The following is a 21063-nucleotide window of genomic DNA, read 5'->3' on the forward strand; positions in this document are numbered from 1 at the left end:
GAAATATCGACCGCCTACTTGCGGCTAGGATCGGTCGATGCCATCGCCGCCGCCGACGTCGACGATGGCCGCCGCCGCCGCCGTCGACCGTATCTCCGACCTCCCCGACGACCTTCTCCAGCGCGTCCTGCACTTCGTCCCGGCGAAGGAGGCCGCGTCCACCAGCCTCCTCTCGTCGCGGTGGCGCTCGCTCTGGCGCTCCACCGGCGCCGTCAACCTCGCCGTCCACGTCCGCCGCGACCAGGAGCGGGAATTCTTCTCCGTCCGCGACGCGTTCGTCCGCTCCGCCCACGCCGCGCTCGCCGCCGCCGGCGGCCACGTCACGAGGCTCACCGTGCACGTGGAGACGGAGCGCATCTGCATGCAGCTGACGGCCGACGCGTTCCTGCACCGCGACCCGGAGGACTGGGAGAGGAAGCACGACGTGGTCGCCGGCGTGGTGTCCCACCCGGTGGCGCGCCGCGTGGAGGAGCTCCGCGTCGCCGCCGCCGTCGTCGAACCCTACTGGCCGTCGTTCGACGGGGAGGTCACGAGCAGCGAAGGGGAGTTCCGCTTGTGCCTCGGCGCGCAGCCGTCGGAGACGCTCCGCGTGCTTGATCTCGCCGGGTGCGGCGGCCTCTCCGCCGCCGCCGCCGGCGTGGCGCTCCCGCGGCTCACGACGCTGCGGCTGCGGCTATGCAATTTGCAGATCGGTGACCTACAGGGGATCATCGACGCCGCGCCGGAGCTCGCCGCAGTGCGCCTCGAGTCGGTCTTCCTCGCGGGGACGGCAGAAGAAGGCTGCGTCCGCCTCCGCTTCCCGGCGGCCACCACCGCGCTCGGCGATGATCAACTGCGGCGCGGACTGCTACGCGTGCGGCGGCTGCTTCGGCGCCACCGAGATCGACGCGCCGAGGCTTCGATCGTTCAAGTACACGGGCTTCGCGCGGCGGTTCTCCCTCGTGTCGCCGGCGGCGGCGCCGCCGGATGACACGGTGGTGGTGGCCCGCGCGGAGCTCCACTTCCTCGACCACTTCCACCACAAGGACGCCGACGGCGCCGACATGGTCCGCGCCAACTTCTGGCGCTTCCTCCACAACTTCCGCGGCGCCAAGTCCCTGAAGCTGAAGGTGAGCCACCTCAAGCACATCGCCGTCGCGGCGGCGCGCCGCGAGCTCCTCCTCCCGCTCCACGGCGTCGAGCGCCTCGACCTGACGGCGCGCCACGGCGACACGGCGGCGAGCAGCGGCCGGACGACGACGACGTCCACCACGGTGGCCATCGCCAACCTGCTCCGCTGCTGCCCCAACCTCCGCGACCTCGCGATCCGCCTCACCCGCATGGTGCCGCACGGCTCCACCAAGAACGGCGTCTACGCCCACGACCTCCTGCGGGAGCAGCGGCGGGCGGACCTCGATGAGTCCGCGCGCCGCTTCGCCCGCCGCCGCCGCCGCCGCCTCCGGCGAGACAGCTCGACGAAGACGCACAGGGACATGGACGATGTCAGTGGCGACGACATCCCTGGATTGAGCGGCCGAATCTTTCATTGCTTGCGGAGCTCGCTGAGAAGAGTTGGCATCCAGTTTCATCTGGACGAACACAACGACTGCATCGGGGTCAGGCTGATCAAGTTCTTCGCCGAGAACGCGATTTGCCTCGAGGAGATGTGCATCGACGGTGGAAATCAGAGGATGCACGATCACATCAACCACATGGTTGAGAGATGGATCGCTGATCGTCGTTGTTCATCAGCAAAGAGCAAGAATGGCACTGGAAGTTCTTCACAACCTGGTGTTGTGGAAAGTGGTATGCCGCGTTTTAGAGTGTCGCCGCTTCAGAGGCGATGAAATTGAAGGAGATGGTTTATACGGTTTTGGTTAAAACTTAATTAAGGTGCTGAGAAGATTAATAAGATGTGAATTTATATTTAACTTAGACTCCATGGATTAAAAGTACGAAAAATAATATAAAAAGATATAAATAACATAGGGAACCAGATTCTGTTTTTCTAACATTGTAAAATGTAGGGCACATGTTGTGCTTGGTTCTCAACCTCACTCCGTCGTTTACCACATGCATGCTTCCCAAACTACTAAACGGTGTATTTTTTTTAAAAAAATTTCTATATAAAAGTTGTTGTAAAAAATCATATTTATTTTTTAAAGTTTTTAAGCTAATAGTTAATTAACTATGCGTTAATCTTTCTTTTTAAACTTCACGGACGATAGAACGTCCACCGATCCACGACGCCAGCTAAGCATGTGATACGGAAAGCCCGTGCTACTAAACAACATTCGTCCTCTCCTTAAGAGTATTGCAATACATACGACCCAGTTGTACAACTAGAGATATACAACCATAGATCAATAAAAAAAGAACATGTTCATATGCAAAATAGCCGTTTACAATCGTTGTTTTAAATTCAGTTTTACGTGAGTCGGACAGTTGGGCCGTATGCATAGCAGTTCCCTCTCCTTAATGGGCTGAGCTTCTTGCTTAATGGGCCGGCCTTGTTAGTCGATCGGTCTTCTCCCCCGTGACTCGACGACGGCGAAGGGGAAACCCAACCCCATCCATCCCTCTCCTTGCCGCCGCCGACGACCCGATCTCCACCTCCGGCGACGGCAAGCATCGCATCGCGGCGGTGCCCAAGCGAGCCAATCTCCCCGTCCGTCTTCCCTCCCGGCCTCGGCTCCCGGAGGAGGTCTCTCCTCCTCGCTAGGAGCGGCGGTGGGTGCCGTCGTCCTGCTGCTCCCCTTCCGCCTCCGGTGAGCGCACCCTCGAGCTCGCCTTAACCTTGTCTTATCCTCCACTCGATCTGGAATGGAAGCTAGGTTTAATCTGGGAAGTATTAATCTGGGGGTTGGTTCAATTCAACTGTTAGGTCCACCCCTGCAGGCGGCGATGGCGTTCTTCCGGGGCCTGACCGCGTTTACGAGGATTCGATCCCGCGTGGTGAGTAGTGATCCGTCATCGATCGTCCATGTCACATTTTTAATGCATTTGTGGTGTGGGCGCTGAAATTCTGATTTGCTGCCAGGCACAGGAGGCCACCACGCTTGGTGGTGTGAGATGGCTGCAGATGCAGAGTGCATCTGATCTTGTAAGACAATAATAGTTTGTTTGTTTGTTCGTGCTATCAATATTTGCGTGGTTGAAATTGCTAGTTACCCTCTCTACTTTTTGTGATTGGCTACGATTGAATGAGTTGGAAATGTGCTCTGAAAAGGATGTTTGATTTGTGTTCCTAAATATTATGCTTTCAGGATCTTAAGTCCCAGCTGCAGGAATTGATTCCCGAGCAACAGGTTTGTTTTGTTACTCGCTAGCACATCTAATAATTTGACAATGTTGAAATGTTTCTGGCATCCAATTCCATATCTTTCCCTTTTTCTTTAGCCTATAGTGTTGCCATCTTCTTGCTTCATGCAATACTATGTTGCTGCTACTGTGTGAGGGCATGCTTACATCCAACTTCCAAATGTTGCGGATTATCTCTCTTTTTCTTCTTCTTCTTCTTCTCTCTCTCTCTCTCTCTCTCTCTCTCTCTCTCTCTCTCTCTCTTGGTGTAAAAGCTGTGCTGGGGCATAGAAGCAAATGTTAGATGAACACTGTATTGAACGCACTGTTTCAGCACCTTAAGAAATCCCCCATCACTAGCTTGGTTCTCTGGGCTATTGAAAATGCACTACAAGATTGACCTATCAGGTTATTGTTTTCTTCACAAGTTTAGTTTTGCGTCAAGCACTAATAACAACATTCAGAATCTGTATCAGAGAAGGACCTACTTGCAGCTAGCTCACCAGTTCACTTTTACCTAAACTCTATATATTAGCTGATTTCCTGTCAAAGATCAGGATAGAAAAGCACAACTCACTTTACCATTCTGGTACAGGATCGCTTAAAGAAACTTAAATCAGAACATGGGAAGGTCCAGCTTGGAAATATCACTGTTGATATGGTATGATTCTGGTATCAATTATTTATGGATGAATCTATTGCTATTGCTTTTTAAGGGTGCCCTTAATTGATTGGGCTAAAGTCTTGAATTGTGTTTCTCCAGGTCCTTGGCGGGATGAGAGGAATGATTGGAATGCTTTGGGAAACATCATTGCTTGACCCGGAGGAGGTATACTTGTAACTATGTATGGTTCTATGATACCATAATATAAAAGCAGAAGTGCTTATTTTGTCTATATATATCTTGTAATGTGCAATAGATGAAAAATTAAACAAATGAATCACCATATTTTCATGATCTCCAAGCAAATTTCTGTACTAACAGTTGAGCATGATCAAATTTAGCACATTGATTCACAGTAATAACGATGTAATTATTATTCATATTTGTCAATGTGAATCAAGTTCCACAATCAAATTTAGCACATTGATTTAAAGGAGGTACACGGATAGTCTAGATTTCTCATTTCTGAAGTCACTATATAGTAATGTGCTTCATTGAAAGAGTGTGATGCTTTTATGATATATCGTTTAGAGGTGGCAGCTTTGCTTCATATTTTGAGTTAGAGTTGTAACTTAGTTGGAATTTGTGAAATTTAAACGTGTATCACTCCATGTTTTGCTGTTGGAATTTGTAACTTAGTTGTAACATCTTTGTCTCTTTTCTATCCAGGGTATTCGTTTCAGGGGTCTCTCGATTCCAGAGTGCCAGAAAGTGCTGCCAACAGCAATTAAAGGTGGGGAGCCTTTGCCTGAGGGTCTCCTTTGGCTTCTTTTGACTGGAAAGGTTTGGCTTTTGCCTTTCTTATAGAATCCTTGTTGAAATAGTTTGATGCTCTGCCAATAAGGTTCCTTCCAGAAACAGGACTTGATTCAGTAGGAGCTTCTTTGTTTACCTGTTATACTTGTAATCTCGATTTCCTATTCTTATTTTTGTCAGCATTTAGCTATTAGTGTGGACTGATGCGTATTTGTTTGTTTCAGGTGCCAACCAAAGAGCAAGTCGATGCTCTATCAAAGGAATTGGTTACCCGTTCGAGTGTTCCAGGTCTGCTATTGTCTCTGTTGGTTCATTACATTATTGCTTAGATGAGTTTCACATCATTATCTTATTTTCTGTTTCTTAAAAGTTCAAATATAGACAGTTAAATACAGAGATTACGGAGGTTTTGTTCCTATGAAGTTTTATTCTGGAAGTACACATAAACACACCTAGTTTCTTATAGATTAGTTTGAAACAATTGAAGCTACTTCATTCTGAATTTCTTATAGTAATCTGTTAGCTTTAAGGTTAACCTTTTCAATTTCCTTAAGATTATTGTTGTTAACTTTAGAACTTCTTACGTGTAGTTAAAATTTTAAAGGCAACTGTAGAAAGTATTTTTGAGCCAGTTCCATTTATTTTCTCTATTTTGACTCTTCATGCCCTCTGCTGATAGAGTAACTTGAATTTTTTTAACCCTTCCTTTGATATTGTCATAATGATATAGCTTATTTATGTATTCATCTTTGATAAGTTGATTTGAGTTTATTGTCCATTCAGTCTTTAGTGGTAGGGAGTACTGCGTATAAATTTGGACTTCTATGAACACCCTTCCTTTGATATTGTCATAATGATATAGCTTATTTATGTATTCATCTTTGATAAGTTGATTTGAGTTTATTGTGCATTCAATCTCTAGCGGTAGGGAGTACTGCATATAAATTTGGACTTCTATAAACAGACAGTATGTTAACCACTTGGCTACTGGGCTCCCATTTGATTGACATATGATATGGATGCAGGCCATGTGTATAAGGCAATTGATGCTCTCCCTGTAACTGCTCATCCAATGACACAGTTTACCACAGGGGTGATGGCACTTCAAGTAAACACTTCTTCTTTTCTTGTTTTTTTAATTTGTAGCATATCACTCCACTGAAATTAAAACATACTCTGTTGCCATTTATTTGAAAGCATATTTAATTTGGAGGTGATGTATGCCAAAATAAATTAACCAAAACCATTTAAAAAATCGTTAATAAAACCCTTGTATTTCTCTGCCTTTTGTAATTCTTATTTAGCTCTTTTATTTTAACTCTTATTTTCAGGTTGAGAGTGAGTTTCAAAAAGCTTACGACAAAGGAATGCCAAAATCAAAGTATGCTTGGGATTTACACTGCCTCAAGAGTTGCATTAATTGTTCAATAGTTTTGTCCATGTTCTTGACTGCTCTGTTGCTATTTTAATAGGTTCTGGGAGCCTACCTATGAAGATTGCTTAAATTTGATAGCTCGCCTTCCACCAGTGGCTTCGTATGTTTACCGGAGGTAGCTTTTTTTTTACCAATACATCCAACATCTTTACTTTCCAGGCAATCCTGTAAATTTTGTAACTGCAATAGTAGTAACCCTATTTTCTGGTTCACTGAAGGATCTTCAAGGATGGGAAAACTATAGCAGCTGATAATGCACTGGACTATGCAGCAAACTTTTCACACATGCTTGGGTTTGATGATCCCAAAATGCTCGAGTTGATGCGACTATATGTGACAATCCACACGTAATTTATTCCATCCTTGTTTTGACTTCTATATTCGTTTCTTACAGAGTTGGTTTGATTTATTTTCCCTCATACCTCCACCTGGGTTCTTCCAGTGATCATGAAGGTGGAAATGTCAGTGCTCATACTGGACATCTGGTAATTACTGTTTCTTTGTTTTCAGTGTTGATTTTTCTTGTTAGTGTTGCTAACATTGTTTTAACCTGCCACCGGATCACTGCTGGCTGCTTCATCATCCTTGTGCCGTTTTATGTATTGCAGTTTTGGCATGCATAGCATTGGATGCCACTTTAAGCCTTTGATTTGCTTCACTGCGATTAGTATGCACTGATAAAACAAAGTGGTAATAATAAACCAAACTAGCAATTAGGGATGATATCTTTAAGAAATAACTAGGAACATAACTAACAGCAGAGATTTTCATTAGTTGAACTGTTATCCTGAAGGACCTAGACCCACTGACTGCTCATGGAGTCTTTAGTCCTTAGAAATGCGTAGTGAGTACATTTTATTGTCTAATAGCATAAAAGCTATGAAATTGAGACTATCGATCTATTTCTGCTGGATGAGCTATTGTATGGCTAGAAAAATCCTGGTGTACCAGTGTGGCCTTCTTTGGTTGTTTGGTGATCCTGAGAGCTGAATCTCTATATCCAAGGTAGAAGTGGTTGTGGTTATAGTATAAGGTAGCATCATAATTTGCCACGAAAAACCTTGCAATCCGTTAGCTTTCAAGTCCGTATGTTTATCACTTATGATATACTTTTTTTTTTCTTTTGTTGGCCATTGCCTATCTCTCATGACTCATCTCTGGGTACTAACCTCTTCATCCCATACTTATGATATTCAATTACAGGTTGGAAGTGCTCTGTCAGATCCTTATCTTTCTTTTGCAGCTGCACTGAATGGTTTAGCTGGACCATTGCACGGCCTGGCTAATCAGGTATATGCTCAGTTTGTTGCACTGGATCTTGTTTGCTGCATCCTGCTAAAAAGGACTCATTGCGCTATTTACTCAACAAATGTTGCAGGTCATTTTTAAATCAAATTTTAGTTTGTGTGAACTGACCATAGTCAACATGTAATGCAGGAAGTGCTGTTGTGGATCAAATCTGTAATAGGTGAGACAGGTAGTGATGTTACAACCGATCAACTCAAAGAGTATGTGTGGAAGACACTACAAAGTGGAAAGGTAGCTTATCTCACTGATATATCTATTTGATGAGGAAGTGCATATATGATTGTGTTTTAACTGCAAATTTATTTTCTTGGGAAGTTTGAAATGAAAACTCAGCTTTCTGAGAGTTAATTGCTAAGCATTGGTAGTGTCATATTGGATCTGTTTAACTTAGCTGGTTATACAAATGCTATATCTCTAATGATCTGCATACACTTTTACCTTATTTTTTGTTGAACATGAATTGACAACTCAAAATTACTAAGGTCACAGCGCATTCATTTGTAGGTTGTTCCTGGCTTTGGTCATGGAGTTCTACGTAAGACCGATCCACGATATACATGTCAGAGGGAGTTTGCTTTGAAGTACTTGCCTGAGGATCCACTTTTCCAACTGGTTAGTCTAAAATGTCTGTCCAACTGCATGGCTCTCTTTCAGTCTAACTATCTCAATGGGATTCTTATCGATCTATTTCTCAATGGGATTCTTATCAATCTATGTCCTTTCAGGTCTCCAAGTTGTATGAAGTTGTGCCTCCAATCCTCACTGAGCTTGGCAAGGTAATGCCACTAGATTGATCATCATTGCTACCCTTTTATTTCCATCTTATTGGCTAAAAAGTGACAACATTGTCCATATTTCCAGGTCAAAAACCCATGGCCTAATGTTGATGCTCACAGTGGAGTTCTGCTGAACCACTTTGGATTATCTGAAGCTCGGTATGTTTACCTGTGCTGGTTAAATAATTTAGTAACCAAATTTAATCTTGAACCCATGATGGAATAGTAAATGTACTTCAGAACGAGTACTTAAGAAAAGCGGCCATCTAATTACGCAGGTATTACACCGTCCTTTTCGGAGTTTCGAGGAGCATAGGCATAGGATCCCAAGTATATTTCTTCCCTTCAACTGTCTACCTCTTTCTTCAGATCCTGTATCAACCAATTCTGACTTGTGATACATTATGTATGACAGCTCATTTGGGACCGTGCTCTTGGTCTGCCGCTCGAAAGACCGAAGAGTGTCACCATGGAGTGGCTGGAAAACCACTGCAAGAAGGCTGCTGCTTGAAGCTACACATGCCTACACCGCTGCTGTTAATTCTTCTAACAATTATCATCTTGGATGTTAATAACTGAGGATAAACTCGAAACGTTCAGCCACATTTTAATCTTTTTTCCCGGGCCAATAACTAGAGGAAGATGCTCTCGATCGGCTGGTACATTTTTGTAGCCATCGCTGTTAGGATGCTCATATAGTTAATCTGCCATTGGGCAACAATGTGATTAGTTTAAGTTGCTTAGAGCTTTATCCTTTGATGAATAACTTTTTCGAGCCTTCTAAGTTAGCTCGAGTTAACATACCAGTTGTGGATTATGGCACATTTCTTCATTTTCTTTCTGTTGTTAAATTTACAAGTACGATTCATTTTCTTTCGCCTGCCCCACTGGTTCATGTCCAGCTATCAGCATTGTGATGTCCTAGTGGTGCCTAGTTGGCTTATGATTTGCTTTGTGTCAAACTAAGTTTACAAAGTGCAATAATTTACCCATCTTTGGCTGAGTGAGTTTGAATCAGCTTCTCTATTTTCCGTAGTCTTCTCAATCTACTAGGCGTCATATTTCGCACAAAAAATTTATATGTAGAAGTTTTTTTAGAAAAGAAAATAAATATATTTTCAAGTTTGCAATGGTTAATAATTTATTAATCACTCACCAATGACCTTTAAATTTGTGAAACATAGTGAAGGCACGCTGAAACATGTTGCTATCACGTATGATACATTGAGTATTAACGGGCTGAAATGTATGTTTCTTTTCATCAGAATATAATCATGCGATATTTTGTTGTGAAGATTTAATTACAATGAATAGAACGTATGATTAGATAAATAGTTTAGGAGAAAAAATATTTTAAAGGTTATTAAATCCATGCATGAGAGAAGAGAGAGTAGGGCTCCCATCGGATGGCCTATTCAGCCAAAGAAAAAGCCAAAATTTGAATTTTCAAACTTAATTTTAACATTGATTTTGAGATATTTTCAACGTAGTTTCTTTTTCAGCATTGGCTTTTAAGTCACCGAGAATACATATATAAAAGTTTTACCTATAAATTCATTTTTATTCTCTAATAAGCCGTTTTAGCTTATTACGAGAAAAGCCAAACGATGAGGCCCTAGGAGCAAGTACGATCGGATCGTAAATCTCCTAAGTAGTTTAGGAGAAAAATTATTTAAAGTGATAAGAAGAAACTAGCACTCATCTTACATGCAGCAGTAACTAGAAGCTACCGAGCAAGAGGATTCTCGTATTGTTGTGGCCCTGCAGACGAACCGGGCTTTCGGCCCATCACAGCCCAGTTTGTTTCGCCATCAACACCGACTTGGACTCGCACCGCCTGCAACTGCAAGGCATATCCCCTCACGTTGCGCCCCGTATAAATTTCCATCGCCTTCGCCTTCGCCTTCGCGAGATCCGATCACGGCGGCGACGATGGCCGGCGGCGTCGACCGCATCTCGGCGCTCCCCGACGACCTCATCCAGCGCATCCTCCGCTTCGCGCCGGCCAGGGAGGCCTCGTCCACCAGCCTGCTCTCGTCGCGGTGGCGCTCGCTCTGGCGCTCCACCGGCGCTCCACCGGCGCCGTCAACCTCGCCGTGCGCCTCCCCGAGCCCGACCGCCGCCACGGCTACCGCGTCATCCACGCCGCCGTCTCCTCCTGCCATGACGCCTTCGTCCGCTCCGCTCAGGCGGCGCTCGCCGCCGCCGCAGGCCGCCACGTCACGAGGCTCACCTTGGACCTTCGAGCGGCGACCATGGATGTGATCGACGGGTTCGTGCACACGGCGAGGCCGTTCGACGCGGGCGCGGCGCCCGACGTGGAGGTGTGGGAGCGGATCAGCGACGACGCGGAGGCGGAGCGAGAGGTGGAGAGATGGGTGAAGAGGGGAGACGTGGTCCGCGACGTGGTCTCCCACCCGGCGGCGCGCCGCGTGGAGGAGCTCGGCGTCAGCGCCAGCGCGCCGCCCGTCGACGACGACGACGACGACGGCGAGGTCGGCCGTCAAGTCGGGGTGTTCGACCTGGACCTCGGCTACGTCCCGTCGGAGACCCTCCGCGTGCTGGACCTCGTCGGGTGCAGCGGCCTGCGCATGCCGCGCCCCGCCGCCGCCGCCGCCGTGGAAACCCCGCGGCTGACGACGCTGCGGCTGCAGGCCTAAGCCGTGAACGTGAACGACCTGCAGCGCGCCATCGACGCCGCGCCGGCGCTCGCCACCGTGCACCTCGACTCCGTCTCCTTCGACGGGGTGGAGCACGGCTGCTACCGCCTCCGCCTCCCGGCGGCCACCACCGCGCTCGTGCTGGCGAGGTGCAAGACGGACGACGCGGAGCCCTACGGGAGAAGCCGCCGCGGCCCACTGGGGACCAGCTCCGTCGAGATCGACGCGCCGGGGCTCCGGTCGTTCAGGTACGCGGGCTACGCGCGGCGCTTCTCCCTCGCGGCCTCGCCGCCGGGCATGGCGCGCGCCGACCTCCACTTCTTCCACGACATGTACGCCTCCGCCTCCACCCGCCGCGACCTCTTCTGGCGCTTTTCTCCGCAGCTTCCGCGGCGTCAGGTCGCTGAAGCTCAAGGTGAGCGACCTCAAGCACGTCGCCGTCGCCGGCAGGGCGACGCGCGACGAGCTCCTCGTCGCGTTCCCCAACGTCGAGCACCTCGAGCTGGAAGGGCACCACGAACCCGCGAGCGAGACGGCCGCCGCGGTGGCCATCGGCAACCTGCTCCGGTGCTGCCCCGCCGCCCGCCACCTCACGCTCCGCCTCGCCACGGCGCCGCCGCGCGAGCGCGACTCCGCCATGAACGGCAGGTACGGCCGCGATCTCCTGCGAGCGAGGCAGCAAGCCGACCTCGCCGAGTCTCTCGATCGCTTCGCTCGCCGCCGCCGCCGCAAACCCAACCCACCTCCGCCGCCGCCGCCGCCGATGCCGGTGAACTCCATGGACGAACACCTGAGCATCGTAGGATTGAGTGGCCGATCCTTCGCCTGCTTGAAGAACTCACTGAGAAGATTTGCAATCCAGTTTCGGATGGATCAACCCAACTGCATTGGCGTCAAGCTGATCAAGTTCTTCGCCGAGAACGCGATTCACCTCGAAGAGATGCGCATCGACGGTGGAAACCAGAGGATGCACGATCACATCAACCACATGGTTGAGAGATGGATCTCCGATTCATCATCGGCGAAAAAGAGGGCGAATCACGAGATTTCTTCAGAGGGATCTTGTGATCATGTTCCCGTCGATTCCAAGCAGGGTATCGAAGCGAGTACGCCACGCTTTAGATTGTTACCCCTTGAGAGGCGGTGAAATTAAGGGGAGGTGGATTTTTGTGAATTATTGAAATTGTGGTGTTAGTAGGATTGTGGAATGTAGTTCGATAAGCTATTGTTTTGGATTGCGAATGTTCTCGAAATGAAATTGTGGCATTTCGATTGCAATTCATTATTTATTTCTAATTTATTTGTGTAAGAGTTGTTTTCAATTTTTCATCTCCTTCTCTATTCAATGAAATTGGGGCTCGTCGATGCGTTCAATTTTCAATTTTTCATATTCGTCCGTTTTCTCGATGAGCCCCACGAATGAACACTTGGACGTTGGACCAAGTCGGTGACATCCTTGGGCTGAGTGGCCGTTCCTTCACCTGCTTGAAAAACTCGCTGAGAAGAGTTTGGAATCCAGTTTGATCAGCACAACTGCATTGGAGTCTGTCAGGCTGATCATGCAAATTCTTCGCTGAGAATGCAATATATCTCCAAGAGATGTGTGCATCGATGATGGAAACCAGATGAATCCGAGTACGTAGTACATGCTCGAGTAATTAGCCATGGGCTGGCTGGCTTCTTGGGCTTGCGTTAGCCCAACAACGACGTGGGCCGCCGAGTGTCTGAGGCTTAACGAAGCCTTGAAACCCTCCTATCGAAACATTGACCACGCCAAAACACCACCTTGTTAATTAGTCACAGCATATGAAAATTTTTGGTACAGCTGCATGCTGAGTTAAATACTATCTCCGTTTATAAATATTTGATCTGTTGATTTTTTTAAAATATATTTAACCGTTCATCTTATTTAAAAAATTTAAGTAATTATTAATTCTTTTCCTATTATTTGATTCATTATTAAATATACTTATATGTATATATATAGTTTTATATATTTCACAAAAGTTTTTAATAAGATGAACGGTAAAACATGTACTAAAAGATTAACGGTGTCAAATATTTAAAAACGGAGGAAGTCTGATACTCCCAGTTGCTAACTTGCGATGGCCATGCATATGCATGCATTGCATGATGCATTTAGCTTATCTAGCCAGCCACTGCAGAACTGCAGATGCCAGCCTGTCACAACAAGCATAACAAACACACTAAAACACAACATCAGGCACCGCCGCTCACCGTTGTCAACGCCGAGGAACGACAGAGCTTCTCTGGGGACAGGCACGGGGGCTAGATCCGGTGGCCCCCGAGCTTAGGCCCACTAGATCTGGCGTCAGAGAGGGTGCCACTGCCGCCGCTCGTGGGTAGGGATCAGCCCTCCGGATTTAGTGTTGGGAGGGCGTTGCCGGATCTCGCGGGTGAGGAGTGCGCCGCCGCCGTCAATCAATAGGTAGGGAGCTGGGTCAGCATCGCCGATGGTTGCGGGTGGAGAGAGAGAGAGGGGGGAGGGCGAGTGCCTCTTGCTCCCCTTATCCGCTCGTGAGTGGATAAGGACGAACAGTCGGCTTGGCTTGGCTCGATGCTTATGGGTGTCGGTTTAAAATGCTTCCTCTGGTCAGTAGAGGGGATCAGGGGAGCAACTTGTCCCTTCTGAACAACTACAACTAACAAATTCTTCTACCCCCGGAGGGTGCACTGGATCCCCCGCACGCGGGGGGTTTGGAGGACCCTTTCGTACGAGTTTTAAAAATGGGCACATCTAATATATTAATAGGCAGCACCAATAGTATTAGTGTCGGTTTTCCTTTAGAACTGATATCTATAGCTGTTGAAAGGTGCATGTTTCATATTTTTTTACCCACAAAGATGGGAAAAGGTATATAGGTATCGGTTTTAACATTTTCAGTACCTATAGTGCCATCCCTCCTGTGTGCAGGGGTAGGCGTCTATGGTGGGAACAATGTGAGGTTGTAGTTAGGAGCTAGTGGCTAGTGGTGACGAATCCAGTGGTAGGGAGATTCGGAGGCGAGGAAGATGGTGGAGCATAGGCACCTTCTCGCTGCTAGCTTGAGGAGGGGAATGGGGAGGCTGACTTTGGGAGGGGGAAGGAAGGTGGGCTCACTGGTGCCATTTATGCTTTCCGGCCAGCCGATGAGATTGGGCGGCGACACGATGGTGGCATCGGCGAGGGGTATCGAGCGCTCGATCCCATGGTGGCTGGGAGGGAGTAGAGGAGAGGTTGGGAAATTAAGGGCTCGAATTGTGCTACATGAATTTTGATTTTTGAGCAATCCGACGATGTTTGAAAATTCACATGATTTTAGGGGAAAGGGGTACTCTGTCAAGTGCTAACTAGATAGTCCCCAATAATAAATCTTAACCAATAGATTTCTAAATTCATCCCTCTCGACTCTTGTGTTGTTTATTCCTATATTCCTTGGTTTCTTTGACATTAGCTGGTCCAGTAGATATTTTGGTTTTTCAGTCTTCCATTTGCTGCAATTTGGTGCGAAAATTTCTGAAATATGTGAAAAGCCTGTAGTTTTAGATATGCTTTTGATTACAAAACTACTTTAATTTAGGGGTGTTGCATTTAGCCCTAATTGGTTGGTATTAAAAATAATATGAACTCGTCAAAAGCCTTGCGTGTTGCAGCGGAAATTTATAAAAGCAATTTTTTGATGAAACGTGTAAGGCTGAAAAAAATGATAGAGTGGTATAATAGATTTAGATTTGTGTGTGAATTGAAGCAAAGTTTACAATAATGGTGGTGATCTATGAGAAAGTTTTTGAGGCATACGTACTGAGAGCATCAGAAAGATAAAAATATCATCAATAGAACTTATCTCAATCTCGAAAATGCTCTTAAATTATGTCTCAACAACTTTCATTTTAAATATTAAAAACTTACTATGTGGCACTAATAATGCCTCGATAACTGATTTATGGTTGGAGACCTATAGTTTTGATATGAGATGAAAGAAGTATATATAGGTAAAAGTACAACCTTGTAGCAGGGACCATGGAGGTGGGGATTTTGTGCTCAAATTGTTGAGATTATGGAAGAGAAAGAGAGAATGATTACTTGATGGTTTCTTTGAGCATTAAGATATATGCTCAAAGAAACCATCAAGTAATGAGCAATCAACATTGGAATAAAGGGTATTCATTTGCAATTAATGTGAGGAATGGGCCACATGTTGTAAGCTTTTCTATCGTATCCAATGGTTGATATCTGATAGGCACAATGATCCGATGACTATAACATTTTTTATGACGTGGCTGCATGTAATCACACTTATATAGGCACCTATACACCAGGTTGCTTTCATTGTTGGGACGGAACATGTGAACTATATATGCAATATGTTGCTGCATATACATTGATTTCTTCTAGGACTACTTATATTACATTAGACAGAAAATCATCTCTAAAATATGTCAAATATAACTATAGTATATTGTGACTTCGATATAATATAAATATAACTAACTGATGGACTAGATATCAAAAACCATTAGGTAACATGGTGGGTGTATACTCCGCTTGTGTTAATTTTTTATTTTTTTCCCATCACTTGCACGAATCTCAGAGTAAATCTAACCACCTGCAATTTGATAGATTAATTTCTCTAAGAATTTTTGTTGAACGAAATATGGCAATTCCGTATTTTTACCCGGAACTTAGATGCATGTCCTGACCCCACAGGGAAGCTAGCTAGCTAGCATCGGTCTTGTTGATTAGTGGCCATAATATATTTTAGGCAAAATTGGTTATATAGCATCGAAAGTTTACGTTTTTGGTTTTATAGCACGGAAAGTTACCGGTTCACTTTAATAGCACCCAAAGTTCACCATGTTTCCATTTTTAACACTTCCGTCAATTCTGGATTGTTTTCCGCCCGTCTTGATCGTTATTGATCCAGCCACACACACGATATGACGTTTCTACCCCTCACAAGTACAAGTATAATGCATGTCAATGAGGGGTAGAAATGTCATATCGTGTGTGTAGCTGGATCAATAACGATCTAAGACAGACGGAAAAAATTGACGGAAGTGCTAAAAATGGGAACAGGGTGAACTTTGGGTGCTATTGAAGTGAACCGGTAACTTTTGGTGCTATAAAACCAAAAACGTGAACTTTTAATGCTATATAACCAATTTTACCTATATTTTAGTAGCAGTTTTCATGCATATGTCATCCATCCCCCCCCCCCCCCCCCCCTCTTCTATGTGCTGTTGCCATCAAGCCAGCTAGTTCCCTCGTGTCCCTACGCCTAATCTGAAATAACCGATCCAAACAGTGCATCACGGCGCATGCAAAATTGCTTGCAAGCAGGCAGAAAAAAAAAATTGCATTGCAAGCAGTTCATGTCGGTAGTCAAAGCGATGCACCAATCCATACATATATGTGGGAGAGATTTTTGTTCCTCGAGAGAGCTATCTTTTCGTTTCGTACATAACACTTAGATAAATTAATATAAAATTGTAAACTCGTTTCATACATAACACTTAGATAGATTAGTGTGAAATTGTGAAATGGTATATCGTCTAGTGGTTGCAGTGACCTGAGTAGCACTCCAAGATCCTTACTTCAAATCTCCATAGGAGCGAATTTCAAATTAGGTTATTTGTGGGCTAAGTTTCCTTTCGTTAGGCTAAGTTACTAATTTAAAAATGTTGCATATATCCGTTTGGATGTAGAGGCTGAGTAAAAATACCCTTATCTAACAAAAAGATTAATATGAAATATGTCACCTTCACAAACATATAAGGTCAAATTTAACTTATACAAGTTCAAAAAAATCATTAGCCGACTGGCCATTTCTTTCCTTGGATCCTATTAACTTAGATTCTTAACTTCACTATCTCGATCAATCTTGCATCCATGCTCACCGATCAAATTCGGGATAGAATGGCAGGCTACTACTCCGGGAACTATGTATCCCTAGTTTGATCTGTCTGTCGCTGGCTCGTCATTCTCACACCTGATCGAACATTGTCACGAGATCGATGTGCACTGCCGGTTCACTGGAGCCATTAGTTTTTCTTCCTCTTTTTTATTTGGTTTTTGGGGGATCTTATTGTTTTCCAGCCATAAGATGATCCATGAGCAGTTGTCTGGTGATTGAGAGTAGACGACCCAGCTGGCTGGACACAATTGATGGATCGATGGATGGGGATTTGCATTATGCGTTGGCTGGCCATGCACCGGCATCACGAGATGAGATGAGAATTAACTGCTAATAATAACTTCTCATCATCGTATCATGGTTCATGGATGGATCGATGATGGATCCACTCAATGATGAAATGGCATCAATGATATATATATGCTCCATAATCCATATGAAACCATGATCGAATTGTAGGATGCATGCATCGGCGCCGCAGCCCATGAGATCATGCTTATATTGGTGATGGGTTCACCTTCATATATATATACCGGATATATAGCAATATCGGATTTTGATTTACAAATAGACTTAAGATAAATATATGTCTTTGTAAGCGTTGGAGTTAGTCTTTGCATCCTCGATTCCTGGAGTTCTGTTTCTATTTGTTAACCAATAGAAATAGATGTAGATTTCTACCTCGATTTCGTTAGCACGCTTTTGAAACTGCTAATATTGTACGTAGAAACTTTGTATAAAGAGGTTGCTCTAAAATATTAAATAAATCTATTTTTTAAATTTATAATAATTAAAACTCAATTAATTATACACTAATAGCTTTCATATTTTCTGTACACTTACTTAATCTTTTATCTTAATTAGTTTCAAACATTGGTCATGTAAGTTCTCGAAAGAAAAGGCCGGATTTTATTACGACATCAGTCTTTATAAAAATTCAGTAAGAAAAAGTTATTGCGCATAATCTTGTTCTTGTTTTATTATCTAGAAAAATCTTCATGCGGATGGATCATGAGATTTATTTAGGCCCACTCGGTTGGATAGATCAGTGGTGATGTGATCTGCCTGCAGGCCGCATGAAGCTGCCTGCGTCACTGGTCCATAACGCTGTTGATGATTTGGATACCAAATTAGCGTACAGTTAGTACCATGACGTGCGTGCGAGCACGTGGCCGCTGGGACCTGCCTGCTCATCCCATCGAGGCATCGATCGAACCAACCTCTTCCGTTTTTAGTAGGTAAAGTGCTATAATGCTTCATATACTGTCCCTAAAAATGCCATATTTGATTGAATAATGAGGTGGAGGAGAGAAGTAACGAGAGAGATGATGAGCCACCCCTAAATTAAGAGGCAACCTCCACATAAATTTCAATAAGGGTGTGAGAGTATTAGAGACATTGGTATTTGTATATTAGAGGTGACATATTGTATGAGTTGCCTCTTAGTTCATAAATAAATGATATGGATAAATTTGGAGGTGGTAGTCACATCTAGCATAACACTTGCCCTTAACATCATGTCAATCAACGATCGAATCATGATGCTTCCGGGCAAATAGTCCGATAGAGTTGTACTACTTCCGTTTCAGGTTATAAGATCTAGCACAACCCATATTCATATACTTCCTCATTCCCTAAATGTTTGACGCCGTTGACTTTTTTAAACATGTTTGACCATTCATCTTATTCAAAAACTTTTGTGAAATTTGTAAAACTATATGTAAACATAAAAGTAATTTTTTGAATAAGACGAACGGTGAAATATGTTTTAAAAAGTCAACGACGTTAAACATTTAGAGATGGAGGGAGTATATGTTAATAAATATAGGCCCACATAAATATTTAGATTTATTAACATATATATGAATGCAAACAATATTAGAAAATCTTATAATATGAAACGGAGGAAGTAAATTATTTTCCTTCGTTTTATAATATAATAACCGAACCAAATGAAATATTTAATAGTACAATGAATCTGAATAAGACTATAAAATATTTTATCCAGTCCTAATTAAGTAAGTTGCTATATTATAGTACGGAAGGAGTATTTTCATTATCTTTAAAAAGATATATAGCTAAGGCCGGTTTTAAAACTTGACCTACAAGGGATAAGACAACTCCCGAGCATCATGCGTAGAAGATCTACCCATTCAAAGTTCCTTTTAAGATGTGAATCTATGGCCTTGGTTTGAAACGGAGGAGTTTTGAAGATTTTTAAAAGAACTGAACTGAATCTTGTGATAATTCTATAAAATTTCCACATTTCAAAATATTCATGCATTGCTTGTTCGTTCAGTTGTTCCTATAATTCTTTCTAGGATGCTAGATGAACTTTCATTTAAAGTTTAGTTTAATGGTTCATTTTGAAATGCAAGAATGGCAAATAATTTTTGGAGCATTCAATTTGCTTAGTATTTTTCCCAGAGGCCCCATGGGTTCATATGGAAAAAAAAATTATATGAGTAGGGGCTGTTGGTTTGACACATAACTTGTATAAGGTTACCACACCTCAAGTTACATAAGTTTAACCGAGCTAGGTACCTATTTGGTTCATAGCCACACTCATGACCAAATTTCTTCTTCACTATGTAGACCCCATATGCCATTGAGATAAAAACAAGTGTGGCAAATATAGTCATGCTAGCTAAAGTGTAGCTCTGTTAACCAAACCTTAGGCTAGTTAGTCAAAAAAAAATATAGCAAGCTTGGGTAAATTGAAGTACTCAACCATACAGCTAGCCCCTACATTCCTATATATGATCAATTCCATATTAAGAAAAAAAAAGCAAGATGCTAGGTTTGATCTCTTGAAAATTTTACTTTGATTCAATTTTCCCTGTGGTACAAACAAATGCATTTTTTCTTCACGAAACAAGCTTCTATGCATGGATGCAAATGTGGCTTTACATGGGGTATGCTATTATGAATGGATTATCCTGGACAAATATGCAGACTAAAAAACAAAAAAAAATGGTAGCTAGCTGTATGTAATGATGTGATTATTCTAAGCAAGTGGATGGATGCTGCATGAACAGTAAGAAGATAGCGATGCATGCATGCATATGCAGGATTCCCCCTGCTTTTTTCAGGTGTTTGCAGGACCGGTTAGATCGCGTTGTTTGCTGGATGATATGGATCTCCTTTTGACTGCTGCGTGGGCCCTTTTAAAGACTTCAATCAATGTACTGTAATAAGCGGGTGTAATTTTTTTTGACATTTTTATTAACTTTAATTCTCTGCTCTGAACTATTGTTTTTCATTCTAATGGAAATGTGGAGATGTTCTTGCATCTCTCTTCGATAAATAAAAGGAAAATGAAATTTAATTCTAGACGACATGTCTCAACACAGCTGATTGTGTACGGACATGTCATATAAGCAATGGAATAAGTAATTTATATGTATGTTTCATAGTGTATTGAAAGCCAAACCTGAAAAACAACTTAGCACGAAAAAACGTTAAAATCAACTCTAAGATTTTGTTTTAAGATTTAATCTTTTTGTTACGGTTGATAAGTCGAAGAGGAAACAATGAAATTGATATTGTCATTCTATATCATATAGTTTATGTAGGATTTTTAACCAGATAATCAATTAATTTAAATCTGGACAGCCTTTCTTATTCATTGGGGAGCATGTAATTAGTTGTGGCATACTCTTAACTCTTTTTCGATCCAACGGCTCAGGCAGACGCACGTGGATTTACCCTAACGAGGAACTGATAGCGCCATCGGCGCGAACAAACAAAGAGAACACATGCAAGCATGTGCTTAATTATATATATACATAATGTCAGTTACATTGATAGATACTCCCTCCGATTCATTATAAGTGTAACCATAAGTTTTCGTGTACAACTTCGGTCATCCGTTTTATTCGAATTCTTTTTAAATTAGTATTTTTATTGTTATAAGATGATAAAATATGAATAGTACTTTATGCGTGGCTTATGTTTTTAATTTTTTTAAAGAAAAATAAATAAAATGGACGGTTAATATTGGACATGAAAAATAGTGGGACGGATGGAGTCTGGTTTGGTGATTTCGAGAGAAAGAAATTAAAATTTGAGGGGGAGAAAACATAGGTCCAATGGGTAACATGGGGCCTGCCGGACCGACAACATGTGCCAGTCAATTCGTATCTTGACACCTCTCCATCGTCATCATCCAACAGCACATCAATCGCCCCTAACTGGGACCATGTATCTGTACATGTACATGTGTTACCGTCGCAGATAACTGTAATTACTCCTTGCCCGTATTCCCTAA

General features: G+C 43.8%; 1 protein-coding gene and 2 pseudogenes across 1 annotated transcript; all 3 read left to right on the plus strand.

Moving 5' to 3' along the window:
- The first annotated feature begins 11 nt into the window (after positions 1 to 11).
- On the plus strand, positions 12 to 1883 carry LOC127755461 (putative F-box/LRR-repeat protein At1g56400). Its single transcript, XM_052281139.1, is given in 2 exon segments — positions 12 to 820; positions 822 to 1883. Coding segments are annotated over 2 exon segments (1788 nt in total). The 5' UTR covers positions 12 to 37; the 3' UTR covers positions 1827 to 1883.
- Positions 1884 to 2506: 623 nt separating this feature from the next.
- LOC127755014 (citrate synthase 4, mitochondrial-like) lies at positions 2507 to 9055 on the plus strand (annotated as a pseudogene).
- A 1126-nt stretch (positions 9056 to 10181) lies between these two features.
- LOC127755459 (uncharacterized) lies at positions 10182 to 12228 on the plus strand (annotated as a pseudogene).
- The last annotated feature ends 8835 nt before the right edge of the window (positions 12229 to 21063 follow it).

Source organism: Oryza glaberrima, chromosome 11 (genome assembly GCF_000147395.1).
Source record: "Oryza glaberrima chromosome 11, OglaRS2, whole genome shotgun sequence".
In the NCBI taxonomy this organism is placed as follows: Eukaryota; Viridiplantae; Streptophyta; class Magnoliopsida; order Poales; family Poaceae; genus Oryza; species Oryza glaberrima.